The following is a 25389-nucleotide window of genomic DNA, read 5'->3' on the forward strand; positions in this document are numbered from 1 at the left end:
CGCGTAAACATAAAACCATGTCTACATTTGTGATTGCAGAAACAACAAACAACAAGTGCTACTCTACACTGCTCAAAACTCGCGTTTGAATCATCATTGGCAAATTATTTAAATATAAAAAACGTATTTACAAGCTGTGAGTCAGAAGCACCAGACTGTCCTTGCAAAGTTGGAACTGCCCAACTTTATAGAAACAGCCTTTGTGCCACAGACGCATTGTAGGCTACTGGTTCAGGAAACAGTCCTCATCCTCCATAAAATGCGCAGCACACATCTGAATATTTGGGTTGAACTGTTCTGGAACAGTGTTGTAAATACAACTTAACCACTGATTTCTAGTCGTGTCCTCTTTTGGAAGACCAAACAAAGTAGTTTTGCTTTCACAACAAAACACACAGCGACTCCACAACATGGCAGCGGTGGCAACAGCGAGAATAAAAGTTAAGCCTTCTTTCTTTGCGTGAACATTTGGGCGACGTTATGCAAATATTCCCACATAGCGACGTAGACGAACCAATTCAAAACAAAAGCAAATACTGCCTGATTATATAGTCTGTATGAAGATTGCATTTCTCCCAGATGAGAGTCAGCACCGTGAATTTCCTCTTGCAGCCGACAAGAAAACATTAGTTTATTAATAAATAATTAAAATGACTCTTTTTTCAAAATTATTAGGCTACTTCTGCCTGTGGTTTGTGGCAAACTTAATGCATATGCTTGAGCGCGGAATAGGCTAGCCCAGTGTTTCCCAACCTTTTTTTAGCCGCGGCACCCTTTGGAAATTTTAACAAACTTGTGGCACCCTACAAAATTAATTTTGTCACAATATTTGAATTTCTAACTTCGATATGATAATTTGAAAATTATAGATATTCGGTACAACAGGGAAGAACTGCAGAATATAATGTCATACAGATATTTTTTATATTATAGAAAAAATTGTCCATCAATGGTGGCAATCAGTAGGCTAATTTCTAATGAAGAGACCAATTTATATGACAGATTTTAATGTAGGCTTTTATACATATGTAAACATTATTTAATTTCCATTATAACTAGCTATCTCACAAATTTTTGCTCATTCAGTGTTTTTTTTTATTTTACAGCTGAGTAATTTTGGTGCAGTAGCACGAGATAGCTTGATTTTAAACTTTGAATTGAATAAAAAATTACAAGTAAGCAGTCAATAATAAAATAAGAACAAAAAGAAATTAATAATGATAGCACAAATAAAAAATAACGTCAGGCCTTTGAATTAAATAAATTGCTTTTTAGTTTTTCAGGTAGGTCTAACAGTAGGGTTCAAATATTAAAACATTTTTTTACCAATTATCCAAATAATGTTTAGTCCTAGAAAGCTATTATTATCAGAGGACACTTGAGCATAACATAACGGTTAGCAGATCAATGAATGAGAGGGCAGCGTTACCAGAGTTGCCCATATACCACACCATGCTACAACACAGTAGGGCTATTGCAGACAGAAACAATACTGTACTACATCCATGTTTCCTGTCGGCTCAATTTTTGAGTGGACTTTGCTGTTCCGATTCGCATGAACAGTATACGAGTGGAGCGACTGAGTGGAGCGACTGAGCGGAGCGCACACGCATAGAGTGGGATAATACGCAGAGCGTCAACTGAGCGGTGAACTAATTTTCGGGAGCCGAAATTTTGGTGCATCTCTAATTACTGCCGACATCAGAAATGGATATTATATAATAGATGCTTTTTTGATTCATTTTAGCAATTTAAAAATATTTTAAAAATGTTTTTTTACACGGCACCCCTGGTCTCGACAGACGGCACCCCGGTTGGGAAACACTGGGCTAGACTATTAAGGCTCATTATGGATTATAGATGTTCATATAAATGTGAAAAAAAGTTTAATTCATCCAATTAAAAAAATGTAGGGTAATGATTCACATCTATATTTTTTAACTTGAGCCAATGAAAAATAAATAACTTGCCCTAAACAATATTTTCAATGTCTATGAAAACTATTTTATAAAACCTGGCACAAAGTAGCACAAATTTTTCTTGTTGAAGAAAGTCAACTAATTTAAATTCTATTTTTGATCCAAACAAAAAAATATAGATTTAATCAAAACAAAAATTCTTAATATAAATTTTTTTTTATAGTTTTCATAGACATAGAAAATATTGTTTAGGGCAAGTTATTTTTCATTTGGCTCAAGTTAAAAAAATATAGATGTGAATCATTACCCTAAAATTTTTTTATTGGTTGAATGAAGCATTTTTTTCAGTGTAATTTCCAAGTTAAATCTATATCAGTTGTTTTATTTTTCCAATTTGTTAAACTAGAAAATTAAGAAAAAAGCAAACAAATAAAGGAACATTCATGCACTTTTCCATTTTATTTTAATTCAATTCCAAATGTTAATTTAAAAACACAACAAAACATGAATTTTTATCTGAAAACATTTCCCCATAAAACATGAAAAAACTAGTTTAACAAACTAACATAAAACAGTTTATCTCAGAATAACAACAAACTGCATCAAAACTATAAGATTTTATTCCACTCTGAGTTCACAATATTGACAGTAGTGAATCTTAGGCGCTAACTCACCTTTTCCGAGGTTGAGCATTACCTGCTGAATAAAATATAAAGTGCTTTTCATACACTTAGTCCAGGTGCAGAGCATAAATCAGTCTGAAAAAATGGACATAGAAGGCCTGAGATCGGTCGGTTCATCCATTACAAAGTTTTCTTCCAAGATGATTCCCACTCTAGCTGGGTTAGATGTGGACTTGCTTGATCAACACTGAGGATTCTTACTGGAGTCTGTCTTGTCAGCTGCATCCTAACAGAGGGAGAAACAGATCGATAAAGACATTATCAAGTCAGTTAGATAATGCTGTTGTCAAATACTCAAGATCATGTGCTGTGTTCACACCATGTTCTACTTAGAGCTGTTCCATGTCCTTGGACCGGGAACTGTGCGTTTCTATGGCAATACTATCGATGCCTAAATTAATCTGCAGCAGTCAGGTACAGTCATGAGATACAAGTAGAAGCTCTCAGAAAATTCACAGATTACAGATGGTAATTATGAGTTCTACAAGGACATGAATTCTTTTTTCCAAGTTGTAATCTTGTAATTATGGCAAATACAACACGGGATGAATGCACTTATACATACCTGGTTTACTGTGAAAAGAACTGGTCTTTAAAATACCATCTGGGTGATGTAAGGATTGTCCTTGACAACTTTTCTGTGAAGAGCAAACATTAAAGTTACAGTCTTTATAAGGGCATCTGACTTAAGGGTTTACATTTAATTGTGCAGTGTGCCAGTCAATAAAGTGATCCTCCTCAGAACAGGTCTCAGTTAACCCACATGACGGGAACTGTGCGTTTCTATGGCAATACTATCGATGCCTAAATTAATCTGCAGCAGTCAGGTACAGTCATGAGATACAAGTAGAAGCTCTCAGAAAATTCACAGATTACAGATGGTAATTATGAGTTCTACAAGGACATGAATTCTTTTTTCCAAGTTGTAATCTTGTAATTATGGCAAATACAACACGGGATGAATGCACTTATACATACCTGGTTTACTGTGAAAAGAACTGGTCTTTAAAATACCATCTGGGTGATGTAAGGATTGTCCTTGACAACTTTTCTGTGAAGAGCAAACATTAAAGTTACAGTCTTTATAAGGGCATCTGACTTAAGGGTTTACATTTAATTGTGCAGTGTGCCAGTCAATAAAGTGATCCTCCTCAGAACAGGTCTCAGTTAACTCACATGACATACAGCTGATCTGGAGTTTTGCTGTGAGGTGGCATAAACATTTTAGTGCATGAAGTAATTTAAATGTATGTACATGCCTGATGTGAACAACGAGATTGTTTCGTTCTTGTATAACTTCCATGTTTGAACATAGAGACAGGGTTTCACAGACAGGCTTAGCTTAAGCCAGGACTAGGCCTTGGTTAAATTTGGATATTTATATAACTTTTATAAAAATGCCTTAAGAACTTTACTGGTGTGCACCTTGAGACACGACAATCGCACTGACATTTTAAGATGTGTCAGTACAAGATCTTTTCAGTTAAAGGGGTCATATGATGCTTTTTTAAAAGATCATTATTTTGTGTATTTGGTGTAACCCACACACGCACGCCACACGATGCACAAAACTCCGCCTCTCTCTCGCACTCTCTCTCTCGCGCTCTCTCTCGCTCTCCCTCTCTCGCTCTCTCTCGCACTCTCTCTCTCGCTCTCCCTCTCTCGCTCTCTCTCGCTCTCTCTCTCTCTCTCTCTCTCTCTCTCTCTCTCGCTCTCTCTCTCTCCTGTCCCAAATGGCACCCTAAACCCTTGCGGTCTTCCTCGGAGTCCGCACTTTCGTGACGTAATGCCGCTTTGACTGTCGGGTAGAAGTCTGCTGCGGAGCTCGCCAAGTAGGTATAACTGTAGACCGGAGATCTCCAAAATGGGGCGTGAACTCCAAAAGTGGGCAGAACCTCCAAAATGGGGCGGGGTCTCTTTGCGCAAAGACTATCACCATTGGCTCTGGCTTCGACCAATTGTTATTGACTTACATTTCAAAATAAAACTTTATAAATTAAACATTGTTTCTAGTTGATCTAAAATAAAATATGCTATATAAATAAATATTCTCCGTGAGAGCAGAGCCCAAAGCTCGTGGCCAGTGGTGTTCGGACTGGAGTTTGAACCTCTGCTTCATGAAATAAACAGGAATCACCCACAAACTCTCCCGTGAGCCATCAGCGCAGCGTAGGGGAAAGATTTTACTCTATCGCTTTGTTCCAAGCAACAGGGGCGTCCCGGGGCACAAAATTTGCAGGAGAGGAGGGGGTAGTGATGCTGGGTGTAACTAAAAAGGTGCCATTGTCCGGTGAGGTCCGGTTGGGGAGTTACGGAACGATCTTATATCGCATAATCTTATTAACTGTTTATCTCCTGAACTGCAACTTTCTTTACCACGCTATTCAGTGCCAATCCCACCGTGCAGTCAATTTCACTGGTTAAGATTAGGGTCAGGTGTGGGGTAGGTTTAGGGGTTAGCATTTTTTGTAGCATAGTGTAGGAAATCAACACTTTAATTCGACACAACCAATAAAAACTTTAGAATCAGCTGTGGGGCGGAGTTTGCATTGAAGTGGATTGGGGGAAATAATTGTGCATGCGTGTCATGTGCCTGTCTGTCAATGGGAGGAAGCCACGCCCTATTTTGGAGCTCCCGCCCCCATTTGGAGTTCTCCAGGCTGGGGGGAGAACATAACGTTATGTTTATATAACGTTAGTTGTGCTCTCTTTTCAGTTATGAGGGCCATACTTACACTTCCAAAGCATCTCTTCCATTTCTTCTTCCTTCCAAAATAAGATAGTCATTAGGTTTCTGAACCTAGATAGAACAGAAGTATATTCATCCGTTTTTGTATTTATACCGTTAATTAATTTAAACTTACTCTTTCTAACAACAGCCGTGTCTATTAAACGGTCGTTCAATTATTGCACTCACCATATTAGCGCCACCATCGTCTCTCCTCCGCTGCAATCGCGGCTGCTGTATGAGTAAAATTAACTTACACTCCTCATAAACAACATCGAGTGAAAAAGAAAAAGGAAAAGACGAAAATAATCTCAGTCGATCTCGCTGGTCCGGGGTTCAAGCGCGGTTTTGTCCGCTGCAGGCGAGTGAGAAAACTGGCTCGCTAACGGATGAGAAATGTTCCATCGTTTAGACAAACTTTTCGCCGATCACAGTCTCTGGAGGAAAAGGAAGTGCGATAAAAGGTAAATGGCGGGAAATAACGTCCATACACCTAACTTATCTAAAACAAAGTTTCCACCTTCTCATCCACAGCTCGCTGAATTCACACACAATCACATTACTGTGACAAAATGGTGTCGTTAACTGACTCGCAGCACCAGTGTGAGGAGGTTAGAATCAGCTGTGGGGCGGAGTTTGCATTGAAGTGGATTGGGGGAAATAATTGTGCATGCGTGTCATGTGCCTGTCTGTCAATGGGAGGAAGCCACGCCCTATTTTGGAGCTCCCGCCCCCATTTGGAGTTCTCCAGGCTGGGGGGAGAACATAACGTTATGTTTATATAACGTTAGTTGTGCTCTCTTTTCAGTTATGAGGGCCATACTTACACTTCCAAAGCATCTCTTCCATTTCTTCTTCCTTCCAAAATAAGATAGTCATTAGGTTTCTGAACCTAGATAGAACAGAAGTATATTCATCCGTTTTTGTATTTATACCGTTAATTAATTTAAACTTACTCTTTCTAACAACAGCCGTGTCTATTAAACGGTCGTTCAATTATTGCACTCACCATATTAGCGCCACCATCGTCTCTCCTCCGCTGCAATCGCGGCTGCTGTATGAGTAAAATTAACTTACACTCCTCATAAACAACATCGAGTGAAAAAGAAAAAGGAAAAGACGAAAATAATCTCAGTCGATCTCGCTGGTCCGGGGTTCAAGCGCGGTTTTGTCCGCTGCAGGCGAGTGAGAAAACTGGCTCGCTAACGGATGAGAAATGTTCCATCGTTTAGACAAACTTTTCGCCGATCACAGTCTCTGGAGGAAAAGGAAGTGCGATAAAAGGTAAATGGCGGGAAATAACGTCCATACACCTAACTTATCTAAAACAAAGTTTCCACCTTCTCATCCACAGCTCGCTGAATTCACACACAATCACATTACTGTGACAAAATGGTGTCGTTAACTGACTCGCAGCACCAGTGTGAGGAGGCGTGGTCATGATATAAACGTAATCTAACTTTAGGCTAACCTAGAGTTAATCTAACCTTGATATTTTACATTCGTCAAAACAAACATGATTTAATTGAGCTCTTAATGAAAAATGTTTCTATTTAAAAAAATATTACTTGAAAAATAAAACAAATAATGGTCAATTTAACTGAAAGACAAATTATTAATTGGATGAAGTACCTACTGCTTGAAAAACTTTTTTCAGTGTGCGATTAGTTGAATAATGACTTAAATGAACGACCACAAGTAATTAGAAAAATCTTTAGTGGGGGCAGCCCTATTAAATACCCTCTAGACATCTCTGATAAAGTTTTTAAAGCATTTTATAAGCGTTTGCATAAATTCTGCTTTCAGAACGGTCCGTAAGGGAGAGATGTCACTTCCTTAACATTGATTTTTCCTCTGAAACACAAAAAAACGAAAATTGAAATAAAATTTATATTTTATGTTTTGTGAATGGTCAACCCTTCTCCATTCTGTCGATATTGTTGCTTCTGGTTTGTGCATTGTAAATCACAGAACGTCTATAAATATGTTGTCTCCCAAAAACCGGTGTCTTTTTTGTCACGTCCGTAACGCATGTGATTTCCCAAATCTAAAATATAAAACACGTTTAGACGGATACTTTTCTGATGTCTGGACTCTGTTTTCAGGGATTTAGAAAAATATAAAGAGATGGTTCAATATACTGGTAATGAATACATTCTGTAAGAATTTATATTTCAGGTTTTGATTGCGAATGTCATTCCGTAACGCTGGAATTGCCCAATAATGAAACTAAAAAGTATTAGGCCTACATGAAGTCTCGGGACAGTTTCTTATTACTGCAATATATTTTTACATTTGTATTGCCGAAACGACTGCAGCGTTGCCGTGTACAATTAAAACAGTGCAAAATTGAAAATAGTACAAAGCAGCATATAAATTAAGAACAAAAGTTTTTGTCTGTCTGGCAGACTTGCGTCTCTTTCGGCCAGTTATGCACACCTGAATATAAGACATTTTTCACTTCCTGCCTTCATGAATAATTATATATAAATTATAAATGATTAAATACAAGTAGATGTTAAATTAATTAAATTAATAGTAGTTATTAAGATTGATGTAGTTTGGAATTGGTAAAATGTGCTTGGAAAAAAATATGATCAGAATATCAACTTGCATAATAATTATGCATGCACTGTATGTTTGTCCTCTTCTGCTGTCGAGGTAATGCAAGGAATGTTGTGATTGGTTGTCAAGGCATACAATCAGAATTTAGCAGCCTCATCTCTTATTGGCTGGAATTATGGCATATTGTAATGCTGGGTTGTGTTGAGCAAGCGAGCTGTTGGCATTTAGAGAGCACTGAGGGCCGGCATTAGGTGAGCAAGCTAGTGAAATGTTGCACGTGCAAAAGAGAAGGTCTGCACACATCCAAAAACGTATTTTAAATGCAAAATTGATTTTCATGCGCTCGAAATACTTTCTTCTTTGCGAGACAAACATTTTCTCCACAAAACTCAGTTCGCGCGCGTGCAAAACGCACTTTTAGTTTTTGCAGAATTGCGGCAGAGATGTAATCCCATAGTTAGTAATACATTTCTTAATTCATGGACATAATTTTCGGCATGTCATGGGCTCTGTAGATGGGAATAAATGTGTTAAAAAAGGCCAGATAACGAATAAATATGTGTGACCTGCTGAAATACACCAGCGAATTATTAAATGTAAGTTTCAAAGCCTTTCATTTGTGACATGAATGTGACTATAGTGCCAAAATATGTGTTAGAACTAGGCCTAGCCTATAACACTCAACAATAAGCCACCTTTTCAATCGTTTTATTTTTTTATGGCATAATGCACACCTCCTTAAATGTAATCTAAACATTCCAAGTTAATATCCTACTTTTGTTGGATTTAGGCGTTTTTCATGTCACAGTTTTAGTCTATTAATCTTTATTTCTCACAACTTATTTTGTTCAAGGTTTTTATTTATTTATAAATAAATTTTCTAATGATTTTTAAGGATGTTATAATGTTATATTATAATGTTATTGTTATTTTATTTCGTTATTTGATCTCAGTTTACAAAACAAAATATTATAATTTCAGTCAGTTTGCAAACTTTCTCTTTGCGCAAAGGACTGTGACGTTTGACTGACAAAGTGGTGGACCAGGCATTTCTGCTGTCGAGGTAATGCAAGGAATGTTGTGATTGGTTGTCAAGGCATACAATCAGAATTTAGCAGCCTCATCTCTTATTGGCTGGAATTATGGCATATTGTAATGCTGGGTTGTGTTGAGCAAGCGAGCTGTTGGCATTTAGAGAGCACTGAGGGCCGGCATTAGGTGAGCAAGCTAGTGAAATGTTGCACGTGCAAAAGAGAAGGTCTGCACACATCCAAAAACGTATTTTAAATGCAAAATTGATTTTCATGCGCTCGAAATACTTTCTTCTTTGCGAGACAAACATTTTCTCCACAAAACTCAGTTCGCGCGCGTGCAAAACGCACTTTTAGTTTTTGCAGAATTGCGGCAGAGATGTAATCCCATAGTTAGTAATACATTTCTTAATTCATGGACATAATTTTCGGCATGTCATGGGCTCTGTAGATGGGAATAAATGTGTTAAAAAAGGCCAGATAACGAATAAATATGTGTGACCTGCTGAAATACACCAGCGAATTATTAAATGTAAGTTTCAAAGCCTTTCATTTGTGACATGAATGTGACTATAGTGCCAAAATATGTGTTAGAACTAGGCCTAGCCTATAACACTCAACAATAAGCCACCTTTTCAATCGTTTTATTTTTTTATGGCATAATGCACACCTCCTTAAATGTAATCTAAACATTCCAAGTTAATATCCTACTTTTGTTGGATTTAGGCGTTTTTCATGTCACAGTTTTAGTCTATTAATCTTTATTTCTCACAACTTATTTTGTTCAAGGTTTTTATTTATTTATAAATAAATTTTCTAATGATTTTTAAGGATGTTATAATGTTATATTATAATGTTATTGTTATTTTATTTCGTTATTTGATCTCAGTTTACAAAACAAAATATTATAATTTCAGTCAGTTTGCAAACTTTCTCTTTGCGCAAAGGACTGTGACGTTTGACTGACAAAGTGGTGGACCAGGCATTTCTGGCTGTGATTAACAGTGGACAAGCCAAGAGTGGATCTTCAAAAGTGAGTCATTCTGTAACTGAGCGCAGCATCAGTACAGTTTGTTGGCCACTGGCATCGAAACCAGCCCAAAGGGCAGGCCGAGGGCCAAGTCGGGCAGAAGTGAGGACATGAACTCCTCAAGAATAAATAAAGCTTCATGGTAAAAAGCAAAACATTAGGGAGTTTCCACGAGGCAATACAGCATAACAACAAAACTGCAAGGTAAAACAAGGGTATATGACCCTGCAAAAAAGTAATCTTTAGGAATCAGACAGTTAGTATATTTATTTCAATATGATTTTATATGCATATGTAATTGTCTTGTCATTTAAAGCTACAGTTAATTCTATAGTCTTAAATTGCATGACTTTAGAAGATTTGGAATGGGAAAATTTGTCATGGGAATCTGTCTGTCTCTCACTCTTTCTCTCTCTGCCTGTCTTGTCTTGTTCTTTTTGGAGCTTGAGTCAGCAACCAATTTTGTTGCAAAGAGCAATCGGAGCATTCAAACGTGTAACAGTAAATTTTCAACAATTGCATCATTGTTCAGTTAAACCTGAACAATAGCTTTTAAATCATCAGTACCATTATTTTATATCCTAAGGAATACACTTTGAACAAGACTTATAGATGATGATATTTAAAATTACTGTAAGTAATCACTTTATTCTCTAGAAAGATTTTGTCCTCGTTCCACCCATGTTCAGTAACCGAGCCTGCTAAAAGGGCCCTTCTTCCACTCACACAGCCTCTGTGAATAATTGGTAGAGAAGAGTTCCTCTTGAATGAACAGTGAACTTCATCTAATAAGACCGCCTTGGGCTCATAAGCGGCGTCAGAGCAACTAAAGAACAGTAGTTAGAGATGAGAGTTGCACAGAGAAGACGGGCTCTGTTACAATGTGCGAGACATTGAGAAATGTCAAAAGGGAATCTAAACACGCGCATGGAGTTCCTGTAGCTCAGCTGGTAGTGGATGATGCTCACAACACAAAGGTCATGGGTTCGATTCACAGGAAACGCACAAATTGATTACCTTTACCTTGAAATATACAGCTGGTCCCAAGTTATAAGATGCATATAGTCCAGCAGCATATCAATGCTAGCTCTCAGGTGGAGTTTCATTTGTAATTTTATGATGTAGGTACACTGGCTGTGTTGAAATGAGGATTACCTAACAGCAGGGAATGGTTGGTCTGAATAATCTAAACAGACAGTGGTGCCACAGCAGATAGAGTCTTTGAGGTTGAGTAGCTTAAATAAAACAGATAGACCACAATGGGGAGGAGAGGAACCACTTTGTTTCACCACAGAAGAACAATGATGAGCGAATATGTGCGTGCTCGTTTGACCGTGCATGTATGCGTGCTTTTTGAGTAACTGTAACTTTGGATATGTGGTGGAATGATTGCTAATTGAATATTCACACTGGGTCAGTGGTCTTTACAACGGGCCATGGGAGGTCCTCTCACTAGTGAGAAACATAATGAAGAACACATCGCAGGAGGCTAATGGGACAATTACTGGGTTAATTTGATGCACTAATCAAAGAACATGGTGCACTATATAGAGTAGAGGAGGAAATGTTACAAAACAAATATAATAAATAAGTAATTTATTTTAAACAACTGACAAGTATGCTGAAATATGTCAAAATGGACTGAAAAGTTTGGTGTTGTTATTGTGGTCACTTCAAAATACTGTGAATAATTCTGTTATCCGAATGGTTCAGATTTTTAAAACACATTAGCTGGTTAAAATATACAACACTGCATATATGCTGTGAAACAGGCTTAATGGAAATGCAGATTTCCTATCTGACAGTAGGTGGCACTTATGGAAAAGCACATCCACTTGTCACACAGAAGAAAGGAAGTCAGTATTTACATGTTTTCAAACAGTCATTCAGAATTGCTGTTGTCCATTAAAAACACCAATTATTTAATTATTTAATATTTATTTTCAAACATTTGTTTACACTTATGTTTTTGGACATTTTAATCTGGACTAAAACATGCCAGCACAGAAAATATCTAGATATTGGTTGAAAATGTTCTGATTCTTTATTATTGTTCTTTATAATTGTATTCTTTAGTATCTGTTTAAAACATTTGTTTATACCTTATACATATTATTGTGTATTGTTTTATAGTATTTAAATGTTAAAGGTTCTTCTTGATGTTGTAAATAAAAAGTTATTAAACTTGTTATTAAGAGGACAGCACTTGAGTGTGTTTTTCATATACTGTGATAAAAGCTTCAGCAATTATTATATGAAAATTGGATACTATCACATGCCAACTTAATTTCAACAGCAATAACTTTAACAAGCTGCTGCACCACATAATAACGCATATGTAAGTAGTTCATTGGAATTTCTTTGTAATAATGTAAACATAGGCACTGTCCAAAACCTGTTTTTCCATAGTGCTTTTGTAATTTTCAAACTGGTGCCACAAACTTCACAGTTGAGGAACAACATAAGGTCTCTATTGGCAGAGAAAAGTGACATATGGGTCGGTGTGACACCGGTGATAAGCACTCCATTCACTCACAGGAAAATTACTGGCCTGTTCACATTTGTTTGATATTGGGCCAGTTACCTAAAACCTCTAAAAAAATTGTTCCTTACTGTCCACTATGATTCAGTGCAATACCCTGTCAGGAATGTCAGAAAATAGGAAATCATACTAAGCAAGAAGTTCAAGTTTATACAGAACGCTGCATGATATCCTAATTCATTTATAAACTCTTAAAACTCACTGTATACTACAGTACAGTGTAAACTGACTGTTAAACAGTATGCATGTAATTTTGTCAATATGTAATATCCTGTAATTTAAGCACTTTATTAACTGGAATCCTGGGGCTGTGTCACAGAAACATTCTAATTTAGAATTATATCTTGTCTGTTTAGTCAGCTTTGTAATTTTACTTGGGAAATAGAACTTTATCTTACGTCAAAAATGAAGATAAGAAGTTCCTGTAAAACACCCCTGGTCCCAAAATCTGCCCAGTAAGGTTGTAATAAACTATAAAGTTGCAATTCTGAATAGTCATTAACCCAGTAAAAAATAGTTGTAACTAGTGAGATAAAAATGTTACTACAATTTAAATAGATACTAGTTTCATAAATATTAAGTACAATGAATAAGTACTAGTAAATCTGGAAAAGATCATACATACTAGGCAGAAATGTGGACGCTATATAAGTTTATTATAGAATTAATAACAAGAAATGGCATATAATTCAATAGCAAAAATGTTACATTTGTTTCCAGCAACAATGGGATAGTCACTAATGTTACTAATAAGTAGGAGAATTTAAGGAATACTTTACTGGTGACTAGTTAATTAAATATTAGTCACTATTTGTAGTACTAGTATCGAATAAACAGCTACAGGAGAAATAAAAAAGATACTAATAATAGATTATTTGCTAGCAATTAAAACACCTGGACATTAATTTTTTTTTAAACGAATAAATGTTTAAACGGCTTGCCATATTTGGTTTAAAAGCGATCTTACCTGCGTTACGAAGTTTCTTGTTTCTGTACACGGAGAAGATCACCAAGAGGTTCCCCAATATATCAACCACGATAGTGAAGATCAGAAAGCTGCCCAAAGTTGTGGCGACCCAGGGTGGGCGATTCAGAGTGATCTCGTGAGGGCTCAGTGAAGAACTGTTCATCAAGCGGCTGCCATTTATTTTCATTTTATCTTCACTTTAATAATCCTCGCCATAAATCATAGGATTTGATCCCATTGGAAAAAACGTGTGGCTGTTAATGCGTTTGCGTAAACGTGCGTAAAATAAAGGTCTGTTATCATATCATGGTCCTCGATGGAGCGCACGCCTTCATGGTCTGAGCGCGGACATCTGTCCGCACTTTTATAGCTTTCTGTCTACATCAGATTGTTGGTATGTGACATCCGACAGCAAGTTAAGTTCTTCTCAAATGCCCATGGATGAGTGATGCTGTCTGCAGATCGCTGTTACGCTGCCCCGCTGTGGAAGACAACGAAATCGGCTCGGAATTTGGGTAGAAGAAGGTTGAGTTGCTTCTTTTGCATTCCCTAGCGATTATTTATGCATGTGTTCATTCATTATTTTTGGTCATCCATGCTTTATTTACATCGAAATCGACACATTCACATAGTTTAAAGCGTCGTGGGGGAAAATACGTTTCAGTGTGGAATATTTGTTAAAGACCTGTGATGAAATTTGGAGGTTCCAACACTAAACAACCTTTTAGACCATGCAGCTGTCCATTTGCACATACAGCCAAATGTATTCGTCATAGAGTAATGTGGTCCAAATACTCTTTGGACTGTAGCTCAGCACCATGCATTAGCTTTGCATTGGAGGATGCCTGTCGGTGCCAGCCTCTTTAAATAAACCACACTGAATAGTTGCGAGTTTATCTCTCTCATACACACTTCATTTCAGACATGTCAAAGCTATACATTCCAGTGTGTTACAAGTTAAACGGGTTATATCATATATTTGAAATGTTTCTTCCCTGAGGTCCATTTCTAAGGTCAAGGTGTCTTGCACCAAAACCAATGATAATTTAGACTCTTTCACAGCCTCTCTATGCATTATGCCACTATATCTTTAAAACTTAAGTAAATGTCTTTTACTTATGGGTTGTGGGCTTAATATAAATACCTCATTCTAAGGTAACAGTCTTTTTTGCTAAACATTCATTACATTGTGACAAAACAGTCTGCACTGTTTTAACTGTTAAGGTCGAACTGACAATATCAAGGACACTGTTAAAAACGAGCTTCTCTTTCCTAATATTGGGATCCTTATGAAGAGGTGGCAGAGTAACAAATATTTTGGACTAACATAAAAAAAAAATAAAAAAAAAACAAGATAAGAGATGAGTTAGAATACTGAACATGTCACTCCTTAGACCACTCTCACTTCTGTAATTTTTTTACTCTCATCTTTTGATTGACTATAAATTCTTTGAAATTCCAACAGTATGCCATTATGAAACTCCATTATCAATTCGGTAACAGTCTTTTTTGCTAAACATTCATTACATTGTGACAAAACAGTCTGCACTGTTTTAACTGTTAAGGTCGAACTGACAATATCAAGGACACTGTTAAAAACGAGCTTCTCTTTCCTAATATTGGGATCCTTATGAAGAGGTGGCAGAGTAACAAATGTTTTGGACTAACATAAAAAAAAAATTAAAAAAAAACAAGATAAGAGATGAGTTAGAATACTGAACATGTCACTCCTTAGACCACTCTCACTTCTGTAATTTTTTTACTCTCATCTTTTGATTGACTATAAATTCTTTGAAATTCCAACAGTATGCCATTATGAAACTCCATTATCAATATACTGTAGTTTGTATGTTAACAATTGCATTTGATTGAACTTTTGACAGCATAACTTGAACGATGCACAGACAGCTTTGGGTTTGGTTTTTGATCCAGGTCTTGAAGAGCAGTTAAGTGCACTTTAACAAGTCACAAAAAAAAATCATCTTATCTGATACGAAACAGATTAATGAGTTAGAGTCTGGGAGACAATTTAATGAAGAAGAATCCAATACAGTTTTGCATTAGCTCATTCATCAAGAATGCAGATCTTAACATTTATTGACATGAACCCTCACACTCCTATCGCATAGGCTGAATAGGAAAATAAACTCTGCACTGTAAAAAAAATTACAAATAAATAAATAAAACAAAGATTATTAGAGTACTTTTACAAAAAATATATATATTTCACTCTTTATACTTAAAAAAATCACATTTAACTGTTAAATTCTCCAATTTTTGTGTTTGTTTCTAAATGTCACTTGAACTTTATGGGTTGAGAATCGAAAATCAATTCCAGAATCAGATAAGTCAGGAATCAGATACTTGTTACAAAATGAACAGTTCAATTCCACCAATCAATTCCTGTGTGTGCATCTTTTTTTATTTTATTATTTTATTTTTTTAGGTGGCGAAAAGGGGCTGTTAAAAACGTATTTGTCTTTGAATCATTCATTCAAGAGATTCATTCAAAAACACTGATTCATCCAGTAATGAAACAAGTAAATCTTGAGTAAGTCATTGAATCATTCCATTCATAAATTCCATGAGATTTTGTTTAGTTGTCTAATATTTTTTCTTCAGAATTATGAGAGAACTACAACCTCCATTAAAAAAAAATTATCCAGAATCGTGGAGCTCTATTTTGCACACAAACAACTCTTAACCGAGTCCAGTTTTTATGTAGCCAGCTGATTTTAGTTCATGGTATTCAGCAACAATTAAATGTTTTGCAAAAAGAGACACAGAATAAATATGTTTGATATCTAAATGTTTGACTTAATTTTATTAACCACATTGGAATCGAAACTGGGAATCGATAAGAACTGGAATCGATAAGCAGAATCCGAATCGGAATTTATCAAATTCAAACTATACCCAACCCGAAACTTAAAAATGGTTTCTACCAGGTGACAAGTGACCAAGTGACTAAAAAAAGTCCATTACAATTTAGAAAATTATCCTCTGAGGTCATTTTCTCTAAAATTGTTCATTAATATGCAAGATGCTACCCAATGCATATGAAACGGTAGAAACATGAACACGCTGGCCAATCAGAATCAAGTATTCAGTAGGGTCATCTAATAAAATACAACCTATAGAACTTTCAGCAAGACATGAAATCTATAAGAGATAAAAGTCAGAGATATAAGGTTTGAAAGTTATAGGCCAACAGACTGTTTGTGAAATGCACAAACTTTTCAGTGTCACAGCAAAATTGAAGTGCACTGTTGAAGAAAAATGCCATTGTGTTATCTGTGAAATGTTGGCATTGAAGGGAAAATTGATAAGGAGTGATCATTTCAAGTGACATTTAGGTAGAAGGGTGTGTGTGTCGTTGGGCTATTTTGTCTTTCATTTTGTGGACAATTGCTATATTGCAGCAACAAGAGACGTCTTTCTGTATTTTCTCTGGATGGTAAATAACATCGAGCATGACTGAATAGAAAGAGCACAATAGGTATTCAAGGCTGGAATGCAGCTTGTTGTTTATTTTTCCATTTTTATTTATTTATTTTATTATTTTTTTGGTTTTCCTGGAAATAGCCAGGAGCAACAATGGCTGCCATGAAGAGGTTATTCTTTGTATTTTTTTTTTCTTCCAAAAATGCTTTGAAAGCACTTAAGAGAGCTCTGGCTGCTGTAAGTGCCCATACAGAGTTGAAACAGGGACATCCAACATTTCGTGGCATTCTCACCGTCTGTCGAGGCCAGGTGTGAGGAGACTGCACACGACAATTAGTCCCACTAAACAGGCTATTACCACCTGGCCTGCTCATTAACATGTTTAATTGAACTTGGTGTGTGTGTGTGTGTGTGTGTGTGTGTGTGTTCCTGAGAATTATGAGTGTAATACTCAATGAAATCTTGAGGTGATATAGTACTCAAAGGTCAGATTGAAATATTGAATGTTCTAGACACAAGAAAAGGTGTGAAGTTGCTGTTCTTGACACATGGGTGGTTCTGTCCACTTTAGTGTTTTTTTAACAGCATTTTTTTAGATAGTAAGATGGATTATAGGATATAACTTTTTACTGTGCCTAATTATTTCTCGATTTTTTTATTTTATTTATATGTAAATAAATATTACATTCAATACCCACATACAAAGTCCACATTATTATATATTATGCTAAAACCACTTGAAGGTTGATTAAATTCATGATGTGACATGTATTGCAGCACATATGATAAATAAATGTTAACAGATGAAATAGTTTAAAGAATTTTTCCAAACGTAACAATCACTCATATATAAGCTGTGTTAAAGGTCTGTAAAACCTGCTTTTAAAAATGTTTGACAAATATTTTTGGAGAACATTGATTGTATGTAAGTGCTGCTTAAAAATGGTTATATATAGATATATATATTTAGATATATTTAGACAGTCTGAACTCAGTTTGAAAATCCCTTTCATGCACCTCTTGTTTAGGTAAGCATTTCCATCCATCATTGACATTTGAAATTCAATCATCTATTATAAGCATGCAAGTCTCTTCTTCTTCTATGTGCAGTGGGTTATACGAGTGCACTCGTGCAAAAAAGTTTAGCATTCAAGAAAATTGTCTACATTCATTTTATGATAATTTTTTAGTGATTGGTTCAAATTCTTGAAAACATAATAGTTAATTTGCAATAGTTAATTGTGTCAAAATCTTATTTGGCAGTTCACTCAAAAAGATGTGAAAAATCCAGAATTACATGAACTTTCAATTTATTTGTCACACAGGATTGCATTGTGGGATAGAGTATTGTATTTGGAGTGAATTTTGGCAGACGTCATCTATGGATTCCATAATAGAAAAATGATATAATACTTAAAATTAGCATGGTAGTATGTTATATTAAACATATAAAGTCCCATTCATGGAGACCCTTAGACCATTTGTTGTTCATTGTGGAACTGGGTGGGCCACATGAGTCATATGACTGCATCAGGCAAGGTCAACCTGTCACACTGTGTTACACACACGCATCCCGTTCCTCACCTCAGGCCTCTGTCACTACTTGTCAAAGCATTTAAGTGCTGTCACTCTCATACAGTGATTTGTAAGACATGCACTAGCATAGACCTGTCTTCCCTTCAGTATACTCTGAGCACTGCTGTGGGCATTATATTTTGTCTTTTACAATCAATTGACTATCAGCAATATTCTAAAATGAAAATATATTTTAATTGAAATATTCTCAAAATGAAGTGTTTTTATGTGTTATCGTTATCAAAAGAATCTGTATTAAGTTCTAAAAGTCTTGTAATAAAACTTCTCTGCACAGTTAGCTTTCATTAGCAGTAGGCAATCAGTCATGCAATCAAGCTGCTTGTTTGACTTTATTTAAGTGTGCTGCTCTCTAGTGTTTAATTGTGTGTATAACATGGAAAGAGTGGTCTCCCACGCAACCCTGCATTTCAGTTTTGCTAAAAAAAATAAAAATAAAACGAAAACACCAATGCTGATATTATTTGATGTGCTCATCATATATACAATATGAAGTATAGATTTTTTTTGTAGTAAACCATTGTGGATATTTGATTAATTAGCCATTTAAAAATTCATCATTTCAAATATTTTGAATACATTTAATCCCATAAAAATGTTAACATTTTCATGCCATCAGTTCTAAATGAGTAAAACGCTCATAATTTGTCCATGAAATAAAAGGGCGACCCTGACAGCAGATGACCCTCTAGTCATTTCCATAACAACCCCATTGAGAACATTTGCTATTAGCTCCGGATCATCAACCTTTGCAAATGCAAAATTTCACAGCTTCAGAAAAGTTTCAACTCCACTAATGAGACTAGTTAGATTGCATCAGAGGAGCTAAAGCAGCAGGAAACCTGTAGTCTTCAGGTGTTTTACTTACCATATGGCTATAGAGATTATCTCTGCTCCTCAACATGATGCCTTACTCATTAACAAAGACCTTCAGGTCCTTTATAATCTTGAAACAATCACCCAAACACTATAAATGCATAAATGAGACAGAACATAATGTATTATCTCTTAAAAAATATTTTCATTTTTGTACGTACAGAACATTAACATTTCAAAGGAGAGAATAATATACACAGCATTTAACAGACAATACATAACTGTCTACTGTTATAAAAAAAAGTATTGTGTATTCTCACGTATCTAAGAATACATAAAGGAAACATTGTTTTTTTTTTTTTTTACTTTACAATGACACATTTAATAATGCCCCTTTCTGGACACTAGTCATTTACAAACCTCAGTAATTAAATACATTAGGAATTAAAACTTAAAATTGAATTTTCTTGTCATATTTGTTTCTGATTACCCAAAACGAATTCATAGTGAACTTCACAACTGTACAATTCCCACACTGACCATAACATTTGAATGACAATTTCATGTCAATTCATGTCAGCATGGAAAAGTATTGTGTATTCTCACGTATCTAAGAATACATAAAGGAAACATTGTTTTTTTTTTGTTTTTTTTACTTTACAATGACACATTTAATAATGCCCCTTTCTGGACACTAGTCATTTACAAACCTCAGTAATTAAATACATTAGGAATTAAAACTTAAAATTGAATTTTCTTGTCATATTTGTTTCTGATTACCCAAAACTAATTCATAGTGAACTTCACAACTGTACAATTCCCACACTGACCATAACATTTGAATGACAATTTCATGTCAATTCATGTCAGCATGGAAAAAGAAAAAAAATTAAAGCTGAAGTGTGATTTTTTTTTCCCCAAGTTAAATATTTCAATGTACTGTAAACAGCGTCTAAACCAATGGCATTGGAGTTTGGGGTTGAACTATATGTAGTAAAATATACAATATAAATATACAAAAGAAATACATATGACTATTTAAAATGTGTAAAGATAAATCATATCAGAGACCTAAAAAGATTCAGAGTTCATTTGTACTAACTGACATTCAACAAACTCTAAGTAACTTTGCAACTCAACTGTTAACTAGCAGTCATTAGAGTATTAGTAGACTGTATGTTTAATATCTACTAACACTATTTCAGGGTCCCCCAACACATCTGACAACCAGGACATTTTTGCAAATATTTCAGCTTACTCTACTAACCCTAAACTAACAGTCTACTAATACTCTAATGTTAGTTGACATCTAGTTGCAGATTACTGAGAGTTAGATGAAGTGTAGTTGCAAAGCTATTTATAGTTAGTAGTATGTTTAAAGTGGACTATTGAAATAAAGCACTACTAGTTTTATTCTACGTGGAGCGAGTCCCCTCTTGGGCCACCATGTTGAGATCACATGACTTGAGCCAAACTACTTGTTTGACATTAACTCCCTGTTTTGTATGTTTTCAATTACAGAATAAATCACGACTGACTGTGAATAGCATGTTTGACTGATGGCATGAATAACTAAAAAAAATGTTTTTAAAAATTAAAAACGTTTTGCATGATGCTTCATCCATACCACTAGGTGCCAGTATAACACCCAAGTCCACTGTCATGTCATCCAGAGCTAATTTTTTTCAACAAATAGATTGCACCTAAGATTGCAATTCTAGGAGTGACATATCCTACCATTTAAAGACTGATGGTTCTGCATTAGTGACTAATGGTGATTTCAAATGAGAGTCTGTAAACCCACCTCAGTCTCTGGTAGTGTTACCAGCCACAGCTTTATGAAGTTCTTCATGGTCAGTAACCTTAGAATTGAATTTCTAACCACTGGCTGGTAAGTCTGATGGAGTTTAGAAGTGTGGCTCTCACAAAGGACTTTCTAAGGAATCAGAAACCTCAGCAGGTCCTATATGTGGGCCCTGAGGCACCCCAAAGTTTGTTTGAATGGGCTGTGGGTAGTCATGGATGGGATGTTGACTTGCTGTTGCTGTTGGGTGGATGACGTGGTGGACCTCTGGCCTGGTATACTGGTCGTACTGTGGAACTGCAGACATGTCAGTATTAAGAGGGAGAGCTGGAACTGGCAGGAAGTTCTCAATGTCATCGCCACCAGTAAGGTAGTCCATGTCGAGAATTTCTGGAGCAGTGTGCGTGGAAGAGGGCATCTGCACAAATTCATACTGGAGAAAACCTTGGATCCCAGGAGAGTAGATATTCTGAAGGCAATCTGAGGTATCCCAGTAATAGCCTGTTTTGAGTTAGAAAACCAGACAATTTGGCACATTTATCATAGATTTTAAAGAACTCAGTATACTGTAGATAAACAGATAGTTTGCATTTAAAAAAGCATTATTAAAACATTAGAGTCACCAAAATGTTTATACACTACTGTTGAAAAGTTTGGTGTCAGTTAGATTTTTAAATTGTTTTTGAGGAAAAAAAATCACTTTCTCTTTTGCTCACCAAAGCTGCATGTTTTCTATTTTAAAATATTTTGAAATGTTGTTTGAATTTATTCTTGTGATGTGTTTTTTTTAGCAGCCATTACTCCAGTTTTAAGTGTCACATGATCCTTCAGAAATCATGTTGACTTGGTGCTCAACAAACATTTCTAATTATTATCAATGTTGTTATTACCATTGTGCTGCTTCATATTTTTTCGGAAACACATTTTTTCAGGATTCTTTTATGAATAGAACATTCAAAAGAACAGCATTTATTTTAAATAGAAATGTTTAGAAAAATTATTACAATATTATATAATCTTTTTTGTCATTTTAGATAAATTGAATGGATTCTTTGCTGAATAAAAACTTTTGAATGGTAGTGTATATTGTTACATCATCCACATTCTCACAGCCATAAGTAGCTCCACAACACACACATTTCAGTAAAGTTCACATGTATCTTCAGACTACGGCATGCTTTGATAGTTCTGAGGCTCATTAATCTTAGACGTGTGAAAGATCTGAGCACGCTGGTTTGAAAGAGCTTGTTATAACTCCTCAGAGTTAAAGAAGATTAAACACCAAAGTGCCCCTGAGATCGATGCCAGTGCATCTTGTTATAGCCGATTCACAAGAACCTATCAAATTCACACAGTTTAATCATGACAACTCACTGAAGATTTTAGCATGGTGATGGATATGACAATGTTAATGTATTTGGTCTCGGAATAGATCTGCTACGCTGCTGCTGCTGCTGAATGGCTGATGTTGTAGGTTATTGCTGTAGTTGTAGATTATTGCTGCTGCTGCAAGCAAGTACAGGAACTTGCTACTGCCAATGCATACGGCGATACGGTGCCGTGAGTATTTAAGACATACTGCTGTTGCACAAATAGCATATAAAATAACCTGTAGCAGATCTATACAGGTGGAGCTGGGGAAGGTGGAGCATTTCAGAGAAACTCTGAAAGCATGCTGCAGGAATCTCTAGTGAATGCTAGCCAGCCATATAAATGCAAGGCAGTAAGCACATTGGCTGCATATGCAGCATGAACCAATCAGCTTGTGCCAAGTCGTTTAACTCTCTGAATATCATCAGTTACGTTAACAACCCATCAGCCTGCACAATCTAGAGATTCATGACTAAACTATATATTTGTTCAGTGTAACCAAGCTTGCTAAAGCAATGGAGCATGCAAGAAGGGTCTAATAAAAAACAACAAAACACAGAAAAAAGAAAACGTGATTCTCAAGGTACCAAAGCTCATGAGAAACATCTGTTGATAAGTCAAGGAAAAAGAAAAGGGAATTTTCACATTTTGAAAGTTTTAAATACACATTCAAAATAGCTAAATTAATCTCTTAATTTTCATGCGATTAGCTTGGTCAGTGCTGATCGTTGAGTAAATAAACAATCAGCTGCATGCTGCCATGCAGGAACGGAGTTAGAGTAACAGACTCATGGGAAATATTTAACACCCAACGGGACATGAATGTAACATTGTATACCTGTTTCTCACCATGTCAATCTATGTTTTGACAGGGTGTTTCACTTTGAAAGCTTGTAAAAGTAAAATACAAAGAAATCACTTGTTAAATCAGATCTTACACTTTTTTTTAACATAAAACAATACTAAAGACCCTATGTATTAAAAATATAAATAAAGCCTAAAATATAACAGACACAACATAGAGACATAACATATTGATATAGCTTAAATGTGATTCTAACTAGGTGTTCTGTAAAGCCACTATGAAATTGTAAACATGATTAAGATCTAGCAAGACCAACGCATTATGAAAATACTAAAGCAAGAGTCCTAAAAGGGTTCTAAAAGCAGAAATCTCTTGCTTTTCTTTTTAAAATCCAGTCATTCAGCATAACACTTACACTGTAAAACCCTTTGGATCTATTCAGAATCTGTACTCAGATTTAATCCATATGGGGGCTGAATTCATTACAGAAATAGCAAAGATGCATATGTTGCAAATGAATACACCGGTGCACAAAATAACAAAACACATTTTTGTCTGATCTGTGCATTTGTAAAAATGGTGTTAACTAAATGATACAGTCTCAGATTTGTGGAATTTTTAGTACAACTTACTGTTTTCATCCATGACGTCTGCTTGGAGAGAGCACATGGACCGCAGACCTCTATTTTCATGTGAAAAGGAAATGCTGTCGTCCTCAATTGCTAAACAGGAAGTCAAGTCTAGGACTTTTTCTGGAAGAATGAATACAAAGAAGTAACAGTAAACAGCAATTCTGCAAACAAAGGCGTTTTTGAAAAGTTTTGCATACAGATGACAAAGTTATCAAAATGATCCCCATCTACAAGAATCAGCGAAAACGACCAAAAACACTGTAATATTCATGCCAGGCCAGTAGTTGGCGATGTCTGTGCTTTTTGTCTCCAGCAGTTATGACTCATAAAAAATGTCTTTGTACTCTTTTAAACTAAAGTTGTGGCTCTCTCATAACCCTCTCACACAAGTGATTGTCAATGTGGCCGCCTGCTGTTGTTGCAGTCTCCACCATTTTGATTTTGTTGTTCCGACTCTTTAGTTTCGTTTTCCAATGTGAAACAACCGGCCAGGCCAGTGTTGCCACCTTGTGGAACAACTTATTATTGCAAAACCAAGCCAATGTGCAAGTGCGACCTATGTGTATAAAGTATGCGTGGTTACAAAAATTGGATGGTGCGCATACAATACATGCATACTATTGTGGTGAACAGAGGTGATAATGCCATTGTTTTAAAAAAACTTGCACTTTGAAACCCAGTTTACAACTAAATAGCTGTAAAACACAATACATAGGACAAATTTTGTTGTGTTGTGGCTTGTTTCTGTTGTGTTGCGGCCTGTTTCTGTTGTGTTGCGGCCTGTTTCTGTTGTGCTGCGCTAATTTCTTTGTGTTGCGGCCTGTTTCTGTTGTGTTGCGCTAATTTCGTTGTGTTGCGGCTTGTTTCTGTTGTGTTGCGACTTGTTTCTGTTGTGTTGCGACTTGTTTCTGTTGTGTTTCAGCTTGTTTCTGTTGTGTTGCGTCTTGTTTCTGTTGTGTTTCAGCTTGTTTCTGTTGTTTTGCGGCTTGTTTCTGTTGTGTTGCGGCTTGTTTCTGTTGTGTTGCGGCTTGTTTCTGTTGTGTTGCGACTTGTTTCTGTTGTGCTGCGGCTTGTTTCTGTTGTGTTGCGACTTGTTTCTGTTGTGCTGCGGCTTGTTTCTGTTGTGTTGCGACTTGTTTCTGTTGTGCTGCGGCTTGTTTCTGTTGTGTTGCGACTTGTTTCTGTTGTGCTGCGGCTTGTTTCTGTTGTGTTGCGACTTGTTTCTGTTGTGCTGCGGCTTGTTTCTGTTGTGTTGCGACTTGTTTCTGTTGTGTTGCGACTTGTTTCTGTTGTGCTAATTTTGTTGTGTTGTGACTTGTTTCTGTTGTGTTGTGGCTTGTTTCTGTTGCGCTAATTTTGTTGTGTTGTGACTTGTTTCTGTTGTATTGCGACTTGTTTATGATGTGTTGTGACTTGTTTCTGTTGTGTTGCGGCTTGTTTCTGTTGTGTTGTGGCTTGT

The 25389-nt window shown here is 36.1% G+C and overlaps 2 protein-coding genes across 2 annotated transcripts in view; both read right to left on the reverse strand.

The window, feature by feature from the left end:
* Positions 1–13845, reverse strand: part of mtnr1ab (melatonin receptor 1A b) — a 24281-nt gene extending 10436 nt beyond the window's left edge. Inside the window, exon 1 of the mRNA XM_016291979.1 lies at positions 13466–13845. Coding sequence (XP_016147465.1) covers positions 13466–13652 — 187 coding nt within the window. The 5' untranslated portion in view covers positions 13653–13845. The remainder of the gene's footprint in view (positions 1–13465) is intronic.
* A 7363-nt stretch (positions 13846–21208) lies between these two features.
* Positions 21209–25389, reverse strand: part of fat1b (FAT atypical cadherin 1b) — a 43468-nt gene continuing 39287 nt past the window's right edge. Inside the window, exons 27-28 of the mRNA XM_016292002.1 lie at positions 23931–24050; positions 21209–21623 (exon numbers count right to left, since the gene is read on the reverse strand). Of these exons, the coding sequence (XP_016147488.1) occupies positions 21241–21623; positions 23931–24050 (503 nt within the window). The 3' untranslated portion in view covers positions 21209–21240. The remainder of the gene's footprint in view (positions 21624–23930; positions 24051–25389) is intronic.

The sequence above is a fragment of the Sinocyclocheilus grahami genome, unplaced genomic scaffold, assembly GCF_001515645.1.
Source record: "Sinocyclocheilus grahami isolate Dianchi unplaced genomic scaffold, SAMN03320097.WGS_v1.1 scaffold279.1, whole genome shotgun sequence".
NCBI lineage: Eukaryota > Metazoa > Chordata > Actinopteri > Cypriniformes > Cyprinidae > Sinocyclocheilus > Sinocyclocheilus grahami.